Raw genomic sequence first — 14,741 nt, 5'->3', positions numbered from 1 at the left:
ATGTTTATCGTCATTTCGGTAAGTTATATTTTAAGCTATCCCGTGATCAACAAATTATCATTAAATTTCAATTATTTTCGAATAGATATAATTGAGTTAGGACTGGATCCCGGTCTAGAAGTTGGTCGCAGGTTATTTGTAGAAAATGAACAAACGGAATATGAAGCTTTGGAAGAATTATTAGTCACATATATTGAGGAAACAAACGATTTTATTGATAAGATGATTAATCATCAAAGGTTCAGACCAACTGAAAGACAATTAGATGAATTTTTGGAATCTTGTCTTCGAAATAATCCGAAATATACTGCATATGGATTTTATATGGACAATTCTAACCCTGGTTGTTTCATCTACGGGTATAAATTTAGACCTGGAACTCGAATGTCGAAAATGGTATCAATTTATTTATTTATTTTTTTGGGGACAGTTTGAAACTAAAGCTAATCGAGATTACGATTTTATTAGCGAGGAATGTTTAGACCTTATGGTCTTCGTGTTGAAGATCTCCGCTTTTCGAATCTCGATGAACTCATAAATGGAATGAAACAAAAAATTTATGAACGATATTCTCGTAAACGCTAATAAGTTTTGTTATACATTTTATTTATTATAACGTTTCAACTTTATTAACTTCCGTTTTGCTTGTAAAATTTAAAATAACGTTGTGACAGTTATATGACTTATATGTATCTAGTATTAATAATTTTTTTCTTTGTTAATTGCTTAAAGAATTAATAAATTTAATAAATTTATTTCAAAATTATTTAAATTACAACTAGTTTTGGGTCACGTTAGTATTGGGTCACGGTATTGCGTACATAAATCACGTGAGCTGTAATCAAAAGAAATAAAAAATTTTTTTTTAATCTTGCTGCGAAGAAAAAAAAATTATTCTCCTTATTTACAAGAAAGTAAAACTCAGAATATAATTTCTTTTATTTGAATAAATAGTGCAATGGTATTTTAAGAATATTTACTGATCAAAGTTTCAGGTTTCTTTGTTTTAATTGTCAAATACTAATATTTTTGGTTTATAGGACGCAAAACAACCAGTTAAACTTGCAAAAGTCATCAAAGTACTAGGCCGTACTGGTTCTCGGGGTGGCGTAACTCAAGTTAGAGTTGAATTTATGGATGATTCAACTCGTTCAATTATTCGTAATGTTAAAGGACCAGTCCGTGAAAACGATATTTTGTGTCTTTTGGAATCTGAACGTGAAGCAAGACGTCTTCGTTAAATCAATAAAAAAATTCATATTTATTTATGGACTGATAGACTGATTTACTGGAGGGAACTATACTGAAAAAAAAAATGGTTGCAAAATTTTAAAATTTGTTATTGATTTTAATGTTGTTAATAAATTTCCTTAGTAATCATATACATTATAGGTTGCAAAATTAGTTCTTCGATTTTACAAGAAGTTTTATTAATAAACTTTGCTAATATCTAATTGATAGCGATTAAAAAAATGTTCAATTTTTGATATATATATATATATAAATAATAAGTTTTGTCGTAAAATTGTAAAATCTTTTAACATATTCCCGAATCCTCACCTAAATTACCGTAAAGGACCAATATTCCTTAACTTTAAAATACTTGCAACCACCGTGTAATTACTAAATATTTCAATATATTAATGTATATTTTGCATTTTCAACATTCACGGGAATATTTTATTCTTATATTTAACCGTGTAAAAAAATATGATTTATTTATTATAAAATTATAATAATTTACAATTGTTATATACGTTATATGTTATATATTTTAATTTGAAAATACTTATTTAATCGTAATAGATCAGTAAAAAAATTCAATAGATCTTTTTAGAGCTCCATTCCAACAAGAATGAACTCGTTGGAATGATTATACGTGCCAGGGGGCACGAGCTCGAAGCCAAAATAAAAAAAGCTTCGAATTAATGTAGCTAAAAATGAAATAGGAGTCAATAAATCAAGATTTTAGAATTTTTTTTTTTTTTCAAAAAAAAAATAATTTTAAAGGAACTTACAAAGGCTGGAATTTTTGTCATTCCTATCAAGGCATATTACTAAAGTATCACACTTTAGTAATTCTTCGGCCAGCTCGATAACAGCAACAATGCTAATTTGTTACAATAGCGTAAAAAGGTGCAGCACAAACAAAGTAGAACAAAATGAAATTTTTTTAAATAAAAAAGTGTTAGAACTCAAAATATGTGGTTCATAATCCCTTAACCGCTTTCGTCAACACACGATCAGTAAAATCAAACATTTCCACAGTCAAATTCTTGCTCATAATGCTATTTATGTTTCAAAAATATTTAACATTGAACAAGAACATAGCTATGGTAATCATATGATTACTTTCAGCGGTTTTAATGAACCGGGACACTTATGATCCAACATATCTTGAAATATGTTTATTGTGTTGCTTAAATAAAAAAATTTACACATAATGATTTATTAATAGCGTACCTCTCCTTTAGAGAGTCATATTCCAAAGAAGAGACTCTCAAAAATAAAGTGTTATTTTTAATTATACCACTCCAAGTCGGAGTGGTATCTTTTTCTGGAATTATTATTAATTCGCGTAATTCGCGGTCGATTTTTATGGGATGGCGGAAAATACCTTCTAAATTTCTTAAATTTCTTGAGGGGTTTGAGGGGTTTAGTAAAAAATCGGGAGTCGTGTCCTGTATTGAGGGATTTAGAGGTCGTGAAAGCATTTTCATCGTATTATCGTCTATAAGTTACTGGTTAGAATACAAAGGGGAGCGATAAGAAAAAGGAATTTTTTGAAATACTTACAGGAACGCCACCCAGTCTTCTTGCCCACTGTATTAAGAGTATAAAGATCAATAAGAATGTGTTTAAATAAATGAACTATATTTTTATATTAATTTTACTTACAGGTAGAATAATAATATTTAGTAGCACCATCGTGATAAAAACAGATAGCCAAAAGTTCCTTTGGCAATACGGGCTGGCTTTTTCTTAAAGCCAGGTTTTTTAGCTGAATACCAATATTCGACATTTTTCAATGGCTGGAGGAAGAAAAATTAGAGATGAGGACGTAAGTTTTGGTCAAAGCTTCGGGCAAAATAGGCTGTTTAGACGCAAATTTGTTATTTTGATAGAATAATGCTCTAAATAATGTCGTTTGCTACGTTATAAATTTGATGTTTTAAGGCTACAACTTAACTTTATTAACTTGGTCGCAACCTTATATAAAATTTATACTGAACTAGCTTTCTCGATAACGATTGGTCAATTATGGGAAATCTTTGGGCGCTCAGTAGTGGTTACATATATGTTACGCCATTCTAAACTTATCTTGTCAGATATCCATTCTTCATTAGAATAACAAAAGCCCATACGGGTAAACTTACGTATTACAAGATAGTGATTGGGATCATGTCATAAAATAATTATTTGATAAGCTTGGAATATTCGTTTAGTATAGTCAAAATCGATTTTGTAAGAATTAATGTCATAATAATATCAACTAAAATGCAAGCTTAAACGAATACTCGAGTATATTCGATTATTATAGATGCTTGGAAACACTCAATATCCGCTATAAAATTTAGTATGTGAGAAATTTTAATGGTATGAAGATCTTGATATAGAAATAATCACATGATAATTTAAATTTATTCTAGTTTTTGATCAATTATTATATTATCTGTTATAGCTACTCATGTTTTCACGTCAACTATTATCCACAGTTTTAATAAAACCTCCGATTCATTCTTTTCAACATAAGAATTTTTTATCCACAATGTCTAATTCTTTTAAGCTTGCATGTATTCAATTAAGTGTTACAGCTGATAAAACCGTCAATTTATTAAAAACGAAAAGCAAAATTTTGGAGGCATCTAGAAATGGTGCTAAAGTTATTGTTTTGCCGGTATCTAGCTTATATCGAGCTGATCGATTTGTTTTGATTTTTTTTTTATTATTTTTAAAAAGCTTATTATTAGGAATGTTTTAACTCGCCTTATGGAACACAATATTTTGCAGAGTATGCAGAAAACATTTCACAAGGAGAAAGTGCAAAAACCCTTTCTGAAGCAGCGAAGGTAAATTAAATCAACTAATTATATATTATATATAATATATATTAAATTAATTTGTTATTATCCATTCAATTTTGATTCTCGTTAGGAAGCTAAAGCATTTGTTGTTGGGGGTGAATAACCTTTACAGATCAATTCACGATACATGATTCTATTTCAGTTTAATGTTGAAATTTATTTGATTTTGAAGGATCTATACCAGAACGAGAGGATTCGTCGGGAAAGTTATTTAATACTTGTCTAGTGTACGATACCGAAGGTAATTGATTTTGATGTCAATCACATAATTGATCATTGATTCTGAATAACATTTGACCCTTTTGTTAGGAAATTTAATTGCAAAGCATCGCAAAGTTCATTTATTTGATATCAATATTCCAGGGAAGATAAAATTTCAAGAAAGTGAAACATTGTCTCCCGGGAATTCTTTGACACAATTTGAAACTGGTTTGTCAATAATTTATTTTTTAATTTCATAATCATATTTCAATTGTCTAATATCGAATATTTAGATTATGGAAAGATTGGAATTGGTATTTGTTATGATATGAGATTTCCGGAGATGGCTATGATTGCTTCTAGAAAAGGTATAATTTATTCTTACTAGTGGGTGATACTATAAATTTGTGTTGATTTCATAATTTTTTTTTTTTGAAAGGATGTATTGCAATGATATATCCAGGAGCGTTTAATCTTACAACTGGTCCATTACATTGGGAGTGTAAGTTTTTAGAATAATTCAATTAATTTAGTGTCATAATGATTTATTATTTTTTTAAAAAATTTATAAAACAGTATTACAAAGAGCTAGAGCAGTCGATAATCAAGTAAATATTTTATTTTGAAATGTTTAGCATTTAGTTTTACATGTGAAGTTAAAATTATTTATTACATAGTTTTTTGTGGCTACATGTTCGCCTGCCCGGGATATGTCAGCGGCTTATCATGCATGGGGACACTCTACTATAGTTGATCCAAGGTGAGTTTAGCACATTGTTTTGTACTTTGATGTCTATTACGAAACTTATTTATTATCATAAATGTTATATTTAGTGGACAAATTCTTGCAACCACAGAGCATGAAGAAGCGATTATTTATGCTAATATTGGTAAGAAGTTTATGAAAATCTGTACATTTGTATGTGTGTTTTTTACATTTCCAACTTATTTTTAGATGTGGAACAAATTAAAGTAATAAGACAATCAATACCAGTTCCATCACAAAGAAGATTTGATTTATATCCTAATATAACTGCTAATGAGTGAATTTTCTGTAATTACAAAAAATAAAAAAAAAATAATAAATTTTTCTTTAATATTACTATTTGTTTTTTTTTATTTTTTAATAACCGCAGTACATTTACAAATTTATTAGAATAATGTTAGTAATTATACATAAGTAAAAGAACTATATAACTATGCTAATATTATTAATTTGTAAACCATTCGTCATTCCTCTATGGAACCCCACATGTGCACTGTCGGGTGGTCATGGTGACTAATCAGGTAGATAGGCGACGTATGTAACGCACCATCTTAGCGTGTAGCCCGATGTTTTCGTCACATTACTATTTGAGTGGCAACAAATTAATATATAACAATTACATTTTAATCTAAATAATCTGATCTGGTTAAATTTTAAACATATATTCATATATTTGGTTGACTTAATTTTATTTGATTTTTAGCAATTCATTTTTATTGCCAGTATTAATAGGTTAATAAAATAATATTCTATTTAAAATATCAGATATTTTTTATTTTTTAATTAGATGTAATTTTCTTTAATTAGAATCTTGTATTATATAAAATATAATTGGTATTGTTTTGTACTTTAAAATTAAATTAGATAAAATAATATCAAAAAATACTTGTGCAGAAATATATATTGCTAATTCATTATTTTCTATAAAGACAATATTATTGGTAACATAAAATTATATAGAATATAGAAGGAAAAAACATTATAAAGAAAATTTACTTTTCAAAAATTTTTAAATTTTATACTTAATTTTACATATATTATATGAAAAAATTTAAAAATTTATTCAAATTTTTACATATTAGATTAATAAAAAAAGAAAATATTTTATTTAAAGTATTTAATAAATTTAATATACAGTCAAACTTCTAAGCATTCTGCATTTACTTTTATAAATTTTTCAAAATGGTTTTTAAACCCATTTTTTAAATTTTTTATAAGACATTTTTTTTTTGTTAAAATAGGTAACATTTTTTTTTAAAAAAATAGTTTTTAAATAAGGTTATTGTTTTTTTTTAATTTTTAAAAAAACCTTTTTTTTATTAAAACAGGTTTATTTAAACTATCAATTTTTTTTCTTTTAAAATTCAGATTCTTGGATACTAGATTTTAAAATAGTATATAAAACAGATGTAAATTAATGTTTTTTTTCTTAAAAATACTTTTGAATTTGAAATTCAACTTTTGAATACTGGACTTTAAAATAATATGTAAAATAGATAAAAGAACTGTTTTTTTAATTTAAAAATATTAATAATATGTAAAATAGATAAAAGAATTGTTTTTTTTATTTGAAAATATTATTAATATTTCTTTTTTTTTCTCTAAAAATTAATAGCTTTTAGACTTTAAAATTCATAAAATAGTAAATTAGAATATATATATAATTTTTTTCAGTTTTTTTATTTAAAAATATTACTACCATTTTTTTTTATTTTTAGATAAAACTTGTAAACTTAAGCCAATTCAAATCCAATTCAATTTAAACTAAAATTTTTTGTGATTAAATTGAACTAAACTTTTTGTAATTTAGCTTATTATAAATTTAATATATTTAATTCAATGCAATTTTTTAAATAAAATTTGTTAATTTTTGGTTCAATTTGACTAATTTATGTCAAAAAATTGGTTAATTTAATATTATTTTTACCTTTTTATAATAGGAAAAATAAATAATAAATAAAATAAGAATAAAAAATATATTTAATACAAAAACAGTAAAATTTTTTTAAAGCTTTTATTAAACTAAATATTATATTTAAAAATAAGCATTTTTAAAAGTAAAAGTACTGATAGGTTTTTTTTTGCTTTTATTACTTTATAGGAGTGAATAATTTTATTATTTATTTATTCTGCTAGCTGTTTAATTAATTGATAATTTATACTAGGTAGAGTAATTGATATTTTGAATAAGATTTTTAAGATTTTTAAGATTTTTTTTTTTGATAAAGCAGATTAATTATATATTACATATCAAAAATGGTAAAAATAATTTTAATTAATATTATTATTGATATCCATTTGATTTTAATATTTCAGTTTACTTTCACTATTGTAAATTCCATGAACTAAAGATTAAAATTTGTTATAGTAAGAAATTCACTGAAGGTTATTTTATTATATAAAAAAATCTGTACCTGAATTTTTTCTTCATTATAGCAAGTTTAAAAATTTGCTATAGAGAGGGTAAACTGTATATCTAAAATAAACACAAATGATAATTTCTACAGAATCAACTTAAGGTGTATTTTTTTGACAAACAAAAAAATAAGATTTACTATGAAAAGTATTTATACTTAAAATATGCTTAAAATACCTAAACTGAGCTTAAAATATACCTCTAATGTACTTAGTGTATTTTTATATAATTAAAATATACTTAAATTAAAATTTAAATACATTATAACAGATAAGAATATTTTAAACGTACTTGAATTCTAATTTAAGTATATTTTATTGATACTTATTTAAGTATATTTTAATAAATTTGTTAAGTATAAATACAAAATTGTTGATAGAGAAATTGATAATCAAATTTCTCATCTTCTAGTAACTCACGTATTATTATATTCATATTGAAGATGTTAATGTAAATATCTGCTAGAAGAGTCAATTTGAAGAATTAAAAGTTTTAAGACACATAAACGGGTTAAATCATTAATTGTAAAAAACTTGTTGATACTTGATATTATTTTAAATATTGGATGGGCTTAAACAAAATAATAAATTCTTTTATAACGACTGTTCTCTGCATGATTACGTAAACTATCGTAACTAATATATAGCGAACCTGTAACCTAGAAAAAACCGGATCCGGGAGGCGGCCCAAACTCGGATTTTGATATGTTCCGGGCCCGAGCCTTCTGAGTTCTGATCTTAGACAGTGAATCTAGATTTTTTTTTTATATTTTAGGTCGAATTTTATTATATATGCATTATTATTAAAATTTAATACTAATTATTATTATATAATATATAATATATATATATATATATATATATAAATGTAATCTATACTAATACTGTCTTCTTTTGCACTTCAATCAATCTTCTTGACCGCCTTAAAAACCTTACGACCATACGTATTTACAGCAAAGTTAATAAATAACGCAGTTAATGGTAACAAATACGCAACATTAAGATAAGTAGCATAACGAGCTGTATCAGTTCTTAAACAATCATTGACAAATAAATAAGAAATAGCCAATGGTGTTCCAATTAAAAATTGGGTTATTTGCATTGTAGTTAAATATTGTTTTCCCGGAGGAGATAAACCGATACAAGTAGCCGCATAATATGCATACATTACAGAATGTATGAATGAATTAAAGACAACAAAAATCCAAATCGGTGGCGCTTTAGAGTTCATTCCACTCCACATTGTGATAATTGCACCTGCATGATGATATGTTTGAAGGAATGACGAACGGCGTCCTTTTAAGAGGATGATAATTGTGTCAATAATTTCATAAACTAGCGAAATAATACGGTAAATAATGCGGTAAGTAATACAAGAAAGAGCATTCAAGTTGCAAGTAAGAAATATAAGGAATGGTTGCGTTTATTTATACATACATTTTGATAGATAAAAGAAGTAACCCCAATAACCGAGAGCACTATTCCACAACGAACTATCTCGATCGCAATACTATAATACAACATAATACATAACGAGCGGAGATACGAAACGATAAGTGACATCACAATATTATATTTGGCAAATCAATTCGAAATAACTTACGGCATCAGTAAAATTATCACTATGGTTCTTAAAATTCGTAACAAATGCGCTTGCCATGTTAATAAAAGTAATTATACTAAACACGCACAAAGCCAAGTTATGCAAGAATACGAAACCAGTCATTAGGGGATTACTTTTTGTATTTGTTACTTTAATACCTTTTTGTTTTGCTACTATACGAGAAACGGCATTAGATTTCGGATTGAATAAAGATACTGAAATTATGTAAAGGGAAGCCATTGTCAGCGGAAATCTATAATCCATGAAATATGGATAATACTCAGGGAATGGAATTCCTTTTGGCATTTGTGCCGTTGAATTATGAGAAAATATTTGTTCCATGATGATTATTTCTCAGAGAAAAGTTTAAGGATTTATTTATTTTTTTTTATTTATAATGGAATCGCCTCCTTTATAAATATTATTATTCCCTATTTTTATTGAAATCTAATATATTTAACAATCGTAACAATCGTAAAAAGAAAAAAAAAATGGTTTTTTTTTATTTTTTACACGGGCAAAAAGGACATTCATATATAATAGCAATCGTAGATCCCAATTTCAATTATGTCTGAATCTCGTCCCCAAAAACTTTCTAACCGCTTTTTTTCTTTATTCTAGTTTATCTTTTATTTGGCATAAAAAAAAATTCACGTGTTAGCCGCGTGGAAATTTAAAAAACAGATAATATTAAATTATTACCAATTTTTGGGGGTTAATTAAAAGAGATTAATTTGGGGTAAAAAAAAAATGATTTCTCCCCAACAAAGTTTTTGGAATCTTCAATTTAGGTCACATGCATATTTGCAATCATCCCAATTATCATTTTTTTAACCGTAGTAATCATTAAAATATTAAAATAAATCTTAAGCATTATTCTACAATTACGGTACTACAAATACTACATGTAATACTTTCACATGATGATATTTAATATTCCTCCTGTTCTCACGCCCGTTGATCACATTTTTTTTTGACGCATTTATTAAACCAATCGGAAAATATTTTATAAAGTCCGATAAGCCGAGCGCATATACCATTTTTCCGTTAAAATGTTTATCCAATATTTCAAAATATATAAATGACGCTAATCCTTTCATTTTGAAATTGATTTACTAATCAAAAAAAAAAAATGTCTACTATAACAACCGATCCAACAAAATACTTATGTCATTCTAATTTGCAAGACAATTCACAAATCGATGAACAACAATATATTAATTCAACTGAACAACAAATATTTTCATTACCGATCGTAAAAGAATTAAAAAATGATTCATCATACAGAGAATCAAGAGGGTATGAACATATTAAAGAAGAACAATTAAATCATCATTTTACTGCTGGAACTTTAAACGGAAAAGGAAAAGTCACTGTTAAACCTTTAATTTTCTTTTCTGAAGAAAAGAAAGAAAGTGTTACTATTCTGCATATTGGAGACCATATGTGTGGGCATATTGGAATTGTTCATGGTATTTAAAATGAATATAAGAATTCTTTTCCAAAAATATATTATAATATTTTGTTTATATTTCTTTCTTTTCCCTAAGGTGGATTTTTATCAACTATAATGGATGAATTACTTGCAAGAACTGTAAGTAATAACTATATAAAAAATAGATTGAATTGATTTCGCTTTCTAACTAAAATTATTTTTTATTTTCGTTTTTTTTCAGGTTATTCCTTTTTTGCCAGACAAAAATGGTGCTACCGCTTATTTACATGTAAATTTTCGTAAGCCATGTAAGCCGGATCAAATCGTAATTGGACGTAGTAAAACTACAAAATTAGAAATAAAAAAAGGATACGTTGAAGGAACTTTAGAAAATTTAGAAGGCGTGGTAGTTGTGGATGCTAATGCTTTATTTATAAGTGTAAAGAAATTGGAATAATTTAGTAATTTATATAATAATTAAGGGACCAACTTATCCACTGTTACATAATTACATAATTTCCAACCATCATAATCTGCTATACTTTTCTCAAATAGTTGACTAAAATAGAATATTATTTACTAAATTATACATATAGAGAAATATACACATGTATTGTAACTATTTATGGTTTCTTTTTTAACATTATGTATACTCTTCCAAATAATGTTATTTTTTTTAATCTTAATAATTATAATTATATAAAAAGTAAAACTCAAAATATATAAATAATATTTATTAATTAAGAAGGTTTACTGATTAAAAATTGAATTTCTTTAAAATATTTAAAAACTAATATTTTGATTTATAAAAAAAGACCTATTAAACTTGCAAAATTGTTAAAGTTTCTAGCAATACTAACATTAAAAAACTAATCTATAATAATATTTATATTTTTACTAATTATATTTATTTATAAACTATTAATAGAACTAATTTATTGAAAATATAGAAATAGTTATATTGAAAAACAAAAATGTTACTATCAGTTTATTCAGTTAATGCAATAATAAAATAATATATATTAGCAGTTAAGTAATATTTTAAATAGTAAAAAAAAAAGAAAGCAAAATTTCATATAATACAAAGTTATTCTTTTTTTTTGGATCTTACAATATTATTTAACTTGCTTTAATAAATCATTATAGTAGTAATTTATACAAAAAGTAAAGTCCATTTATGCTATAATGACAATGCAATTATGCAAATATAAAAAAACAATAGGTATATTAAGTATTTTTATTGGTTAAAATTAATATCATATATAAATATTTGTTTAAAAAAATTTTATGATGTGTAGTTAGATTAAAATATTAGAAATAGTATTATATAAAATCTGATTTATAAATATTTAAGGTTGATAAATTTAACATTAATAGCATTAAATGCAGTTAAAATTGTATCATTGTAAATTATTAGAATCACCAATAATAATAAAAGTATTTTAATTTAATTATCGATATCGCTCTCCCCCCCCCTTAACAATTTTCATACTAAATATGCCGATTACCGATCTTTGTCAAATTTTCTAATTCTCTATTTTTCATTTGCCTGCTTTACAATTTTACTTAGAATGCTTTTATATGGGGTGCAATATATCGCGGGTGCGATAAAAAACAAAATCCTAATATTTTATTTAGAAAAATTCATTTAAAAAAAAATAAATAATCGTGTTTATTAATAATTTATAAATATATGAAAAAATTTACATTACATTGTTTTAAAATTCGTTAAAACAAAATAAAATTATTTAAATCAACTAGTTGGCCAAAATTCCAAAATTACACGGACTTGACCATTACATGTACCACTAACTTTTGCATCTGGCAAACTAACCCATTGGTCAATATATTCGTTTTTATATACTTGGTCAAGAGAAATTTTAGCTACACCAATCTAAAATTAAAATTATTTAAAAATAAAATAATTAAAATAAAAATAAGCATTTATGCTATTTTTACCTCTTCATCCGCACCAACATCTTCATCAAGAACTCTGAGATTAAGTACTTTATTATCATTAACAAAACTGCAATATTTAAAATATAGACATTATTAAACTGTGAACTGTAATAAAAAAAAATATATATATAAAGGGAAAAAACTCACTAATGGAAAAACTTGTCCCAAACAGGAGTAGCGGTTCCACTTCTAGTATCGGTCTTATGTTTACTAGAATCATTATCCAACCAAAGTTCGACATAAGGGTCACCTATTATAAAAAAAGTGTTATTTATCCGTAATAATAAGGAAGATTTTTTTTTTTTGAAAAATAAATACCTTTGCCTGTTCAAAAATAATTAAGGTAGGATTAAATATTAATAATTATTCGATAAAAATTATTTTACAAGAAAATTCGCAACATACCAATGACGTCCGTGTCTTTAATGTCTTTACCTTCAACTGTTGAGCACAAAGTGTTAAATTAGAAAAATTAAAAAGGTATTACGTGTAGAATTTAACTTGAAACTCTAAGTACCAATATGAACTTCAAGCTTTCCTCTAGTCATTTTTACTCGTTAACAAAAGTTTAAAAAATAAAAGAAGTAGAGAGAAAAATTTAAGATAATCCAAATTTATCACAAGGCTGAATTTGTAACTAATAATCACAAATAAGCACAAATTTGGTGATACCACAGCCCCTATTACACAATCAATACAATCATTAATACTACGCGAAGAGTTCCCATACGTAGTAGTTACATACCTATTGAGAAGTTGTTGAGAAGTTATAAATGAATAAAGTAACTTTTTTAGCAGATTTTTTTATTTAATATTCTAAAAGTTCGATAATGAAATTAAATAGTACTGAAACTTCAACACGATTGCATCACGAAAATCTTGATAAACAGACGCCCTTAAAGTGGGAAATATATACTGAAATCAATTAACAAATGTATTTTTATCGGTAAAACCAGATCAATTAAATAGCTTAAATTGGAGAGATGAGAGATAACTTTTAGTAGTCATATGGTTTTACAATTTATTCTCCATAACAAACTATTGAATTAGTCTGTCCTACATTAAAATTCTTCTGATGTTGAATCCTCTTAATTTATCTTTTAGCATTTTGTAATTGAAACGAGTTATTAGTACACTCAATAAATAACATGAATAAATAAAAAATGCCAAGAACTTTCTCCCCATAATTTCATGTTCAATATTATGTGATAAACGAAGTTTCTTCACGCTTAAAGTTTGATAAATCTTGGCCTTTATGAAACTTTGATTATCGTAATTTGTAGCATGAGAGTTGAATAAGACAGTCTGTCATTTTATCTTTCCAAATAACATGCAAAGGAAACCTGTACTTTCTCCCAAAGATCTCAACCTATGGCTGAAAAACTTTTGTGTTTCAGAGTCATATCCGTCATGACGATTCACGCCGTTTTGGAGTACATTTCAAAGTACATAGTCACGTTTCTTAGCAAGTTTCCATAATATTCAAAAGTTGCTTATCAGCAGAACAAGAGAATGTGATTTTTCAGTAACCACGCAACTCTAACTATTAGATAATAAATGAAAATAACAGTATCCTTAAAAAGAGTTTAGAATATGATATAACTTACTTTTTAATTAGAATCACAAATAACTTCAAATATGCATAATATCTGTAGAGAAAAACACTACAAATTTGTTATATGACGCTCAAAATCTAGTTGATAGAGCTGTTATTATAAGTTAAAGCAGGACATAAAATTACGTTTGCTCATTACTTTGTATAGAATATGAAAAAAAAAAATATTAGGTTAACGTATTTGGTTATCAAATTTTTTTGTGGCTGAATATTTGGGGTAATTATTTTTATTCACGTGGTAATAAGGTGGCAAAATTACTTTAAAAATTCATTTAATTAAGCTTTTATTTCTAATATAGTTCTTTGAAATTCTTCACAGTTACCAAATTTTCTTAAATTAAAATATATAAAATATTTCCAAATTGAAGAAATCTTGCTATAAAGGTGACATGGCCGAGTGGTCTAAGGCGCTGCGTTCAGGTCGCAGTCTCAGCAATGGGGCGTGAGTTCGAATCTCACTGTCACCAAAAAAAAGTCAAGGCTACATTTTTCTTAAATTAGATTTACTGTAAAGGTTTACACTTACGGACTTAAATTCGTCTTTAATTTTTTTTTTGTCTCTGAAATAGAAGAACCAGAGTTATTGATTATCAAAAAAGACAATTCCGAAAAATTACGAAATGAACTAACTTTATCTTAACATTTACAGAAAGCTTAATTAC

At 25.8% G+C, this 14,741-nt stretch overlaps 5 protein-coding genes across 7 annotated transcripts; 3 read left to right on the top strand and 2 right to left on the bottom strand.

The window, feature by feature from the left end:
* Positions 1–873: 873 nt before the first annotated feature.
* On the top strand, positions 874–1,726 carry OCT59_008841. Of its 2 annotated transcripts, XM_066133155.1 has the most exons (3): positions 874–961; positions 1,041–1,318; positions 1,393–1,495. In XM_066133155.1, the coding sequence occupies exons 1-2, from the start codon at positions 959–961 to the stop codon at positions 1,239–1,241; spliced, it is 204 nt and encodes a 67-aa protein (XP_065999628.1). In that variant the 5' UTR covers positions 874–958; the 3' UTR covers positions 1,242–1,318; positions 1,393–1,495. The 2 variants fall into 2 exon arrangements, with proteins under 2 accessions (XP_065999628.1, XP_025181100.1); XM_025316245.2 differs by having other exon boundaries at positions 1,041–1,726.
* On the bottom strand, positions 1,694–3,191 carry OCT59_008840 (uncharacterized protein). Of its 2 annotated transcripts, XM_066133154.1 has the most exons (5): positions 2,899–3,191; positions 2,797–2,823; positions 2,464–2,681; positions 2,019–2,110; positions 1,694–1,934 (listed from the first exon to the last, which is right to left on the bottom strand). In XM_066133154.1, the coding sequence occupies exons 1-5, from the start codon at positions 2,926–2,928 to the stop codon at positions 1,834–1,836; spliced, it is 468 nt and encodes a 155-aa protein (XP_065999627.1). In that variant the 5' UTR covers positions 2,929–3,191; the 3' UTR covers positions 1,694–1,833. The 2 variants fall into 2 exon arrangements, with proteins under 2 accessions (XP_065999627.1, XP_025181099.1); XM_025316244.2 differs by lacking the exons at positions 2,797–2,823; positions 2,899–3,191 and having other exon boundaries at positions 2,464–2,754.
* A 403-nt stretch (positions 3,192–3,594) lies between these two features.
* OCT59_008839 (uncharacterized protein) lies at positions 3,595–5,424 on the top strand (the record flags this gene model as incomplete). Its single annotated transcript, XM_025316243.2, has 12 exons — positions 3,595–3,597; positions 3,683–3,898; positions 3,972–4,070; positions 4,156–4,180; positions 4,258–4,326; positions 4,395–4,514; positions 4,580–4,654; positions 4,726–4,788; positions 4,863–4,894; positions 4,964–5,046; positions 5,121–5,176; positions 5,242–5,424. 12 exons carry the CDS (start codon positions 3,595–3,597, stop codon positions 5,331–5,333), a joined length of 933 nt encoding a protein of 310 aa, XP_025181098.2. The 3' UTR covers positions 5,334–5,424.
* Positions 5,425–10,181: 4,757 nt separating this feature from the next.
* On the top strand, positions 10,182–11,247 carry OCT59_008838 (uncharacterized protein). Its single transcript, XM_025316241.2, has 3 exons — positions 10,182–10,542; positions 10,621–10,664; positions 10,747–11,247. The coding sequence occupies exons 1-3, from the start codon at positions 10,203–10,205 to the stop codon at positions 10,960–10,962; spliced, it is 600 nt and encodes a 199-aa protein (XP_025181096.1). The 5' UTR covers positions 10,182–10,202; the 3' UTR covers positions 10,963–11,247.
* Positions 11,248–11,714: 467 nt separating this feature from the next.
* OCT59_008837 (uncharacterized protein) lies at positions 11,715–13,085 on the bottom strand. Its single transcript, XM_025316240.2, has 7 exons — positions 12,982–13,085; positions 12,870–12,905; positions 12,783–12,788; positions 12,612–12,714; positions 12,465–12,531; positions 12,218–12,399; positions 11,715–12,127 (listed from the first exon to the last, which is right to left on the bottom strand). The coding sequence occupies exons 1-6, from the start codon at positions 13,010–13,012 to the stop codon at positions 12,259–12,261; spliced, it is 384 nt and encodes a 127-aa protein (XP_025181095.1). The 5' UTR covers positions 13,013–13,085; the 3' UTR covers positions 11,715–12,127; positions 12,218–12,258.
* Between the last annotated feature and the right edge of the window lie 1,656 nt (positions 13,086–14,741).

The sequence above is a fragment of the Rhizophagus irregularis genome, chromosome 17 (genome assembly GCF_026210795.1).
Source record: "Rhizophagus irregularis chromosome 17, complete sequence".
NCBI classification, from domain to species: domain Eukaryota; kingdom Fungi; phylum Glomeromycota; class Glomeromycetes; order Glomerales; family Glomeraceae; genus Rhizophagus; species Rhizophagus irregularis.
The sequence above is the reverse complement of the archived record's forward strand: the minus strand, read 5'-3'. Positions and strand labels throughout refer to the sequence as shown.

What these genes read in the sequence shown, in the direction of transcription:
- OCT59_008838 (XM_025316241.2), top strand. Translation starts at nt 10,203, where the DNA reads ATGTCTACTATAACAACCGATCCAACAAAATACTTATGTCATTCTAAT. An exon ending in GCATATTGGAATTGTTCATG is followed by an intron (nt 10,543 to 10,620) that starts GTATTTAAAATG and finishes CTTTTCCCTAAG; the next exon opens with GTGGATTTTTATCAACTATA. An exon ending in ATGAATTACTTGCAAGAACT is followed by an intron (nt 10,665 to 10,746) that starts GTAAGTAATAAC and finishes GTTTTTTTTCAG; the next exon opens with GTTATTCCTTTTTTGCCAGA.
- OCT59_008837 (XM_025316240.2), bottom strand. Translation starts at nt 13,012, where the DNA reads ATGACTAGAGGAAAGCTTGAAGTTCATATTG. An exon ending in AAAGCTTGAAGTTCATATTG is followed by an intron (nt 12,906 to 12,981) that starts GTACTTAGAGTT and finishes TGTGCTCAACAG; the next exon opens with TTGAAGGTAAAGACATTAAA. An exon ending in ATGTTGGTGCGGATGAAGAG is followed by an intron (nt 12,400 to 12,464) that starts GTAAAAATAGCA and finishes TTTTAATTTTAG; the next exon opens with ATTGGTGTAGCTAAAATTTC.
- OCT59_008840 (XM_066133154.1), bottom strand. Translation starts at nt 2,928, where the DNA reads ATGGTGCTACTAAATATTATTATTCTACCT. An exon ending in TAAATATTATTATTCTACCT is followed by an intron (nt 2,824 to 2,898) that starts GTAAGTAAAATT and finishes CTCTTAATACAG; the next exon opens with TGGGCAAGAAGACTGGGTGG. An exon ending in TATGACTCTCTAAAGGAGAG is followed by an intron (nt 2,111 to 2,463) that starts GTACGCTATTAA and finishes GTAACAAATTAG; the next exon opens with CATTGTTGCTGTTATCGAGC.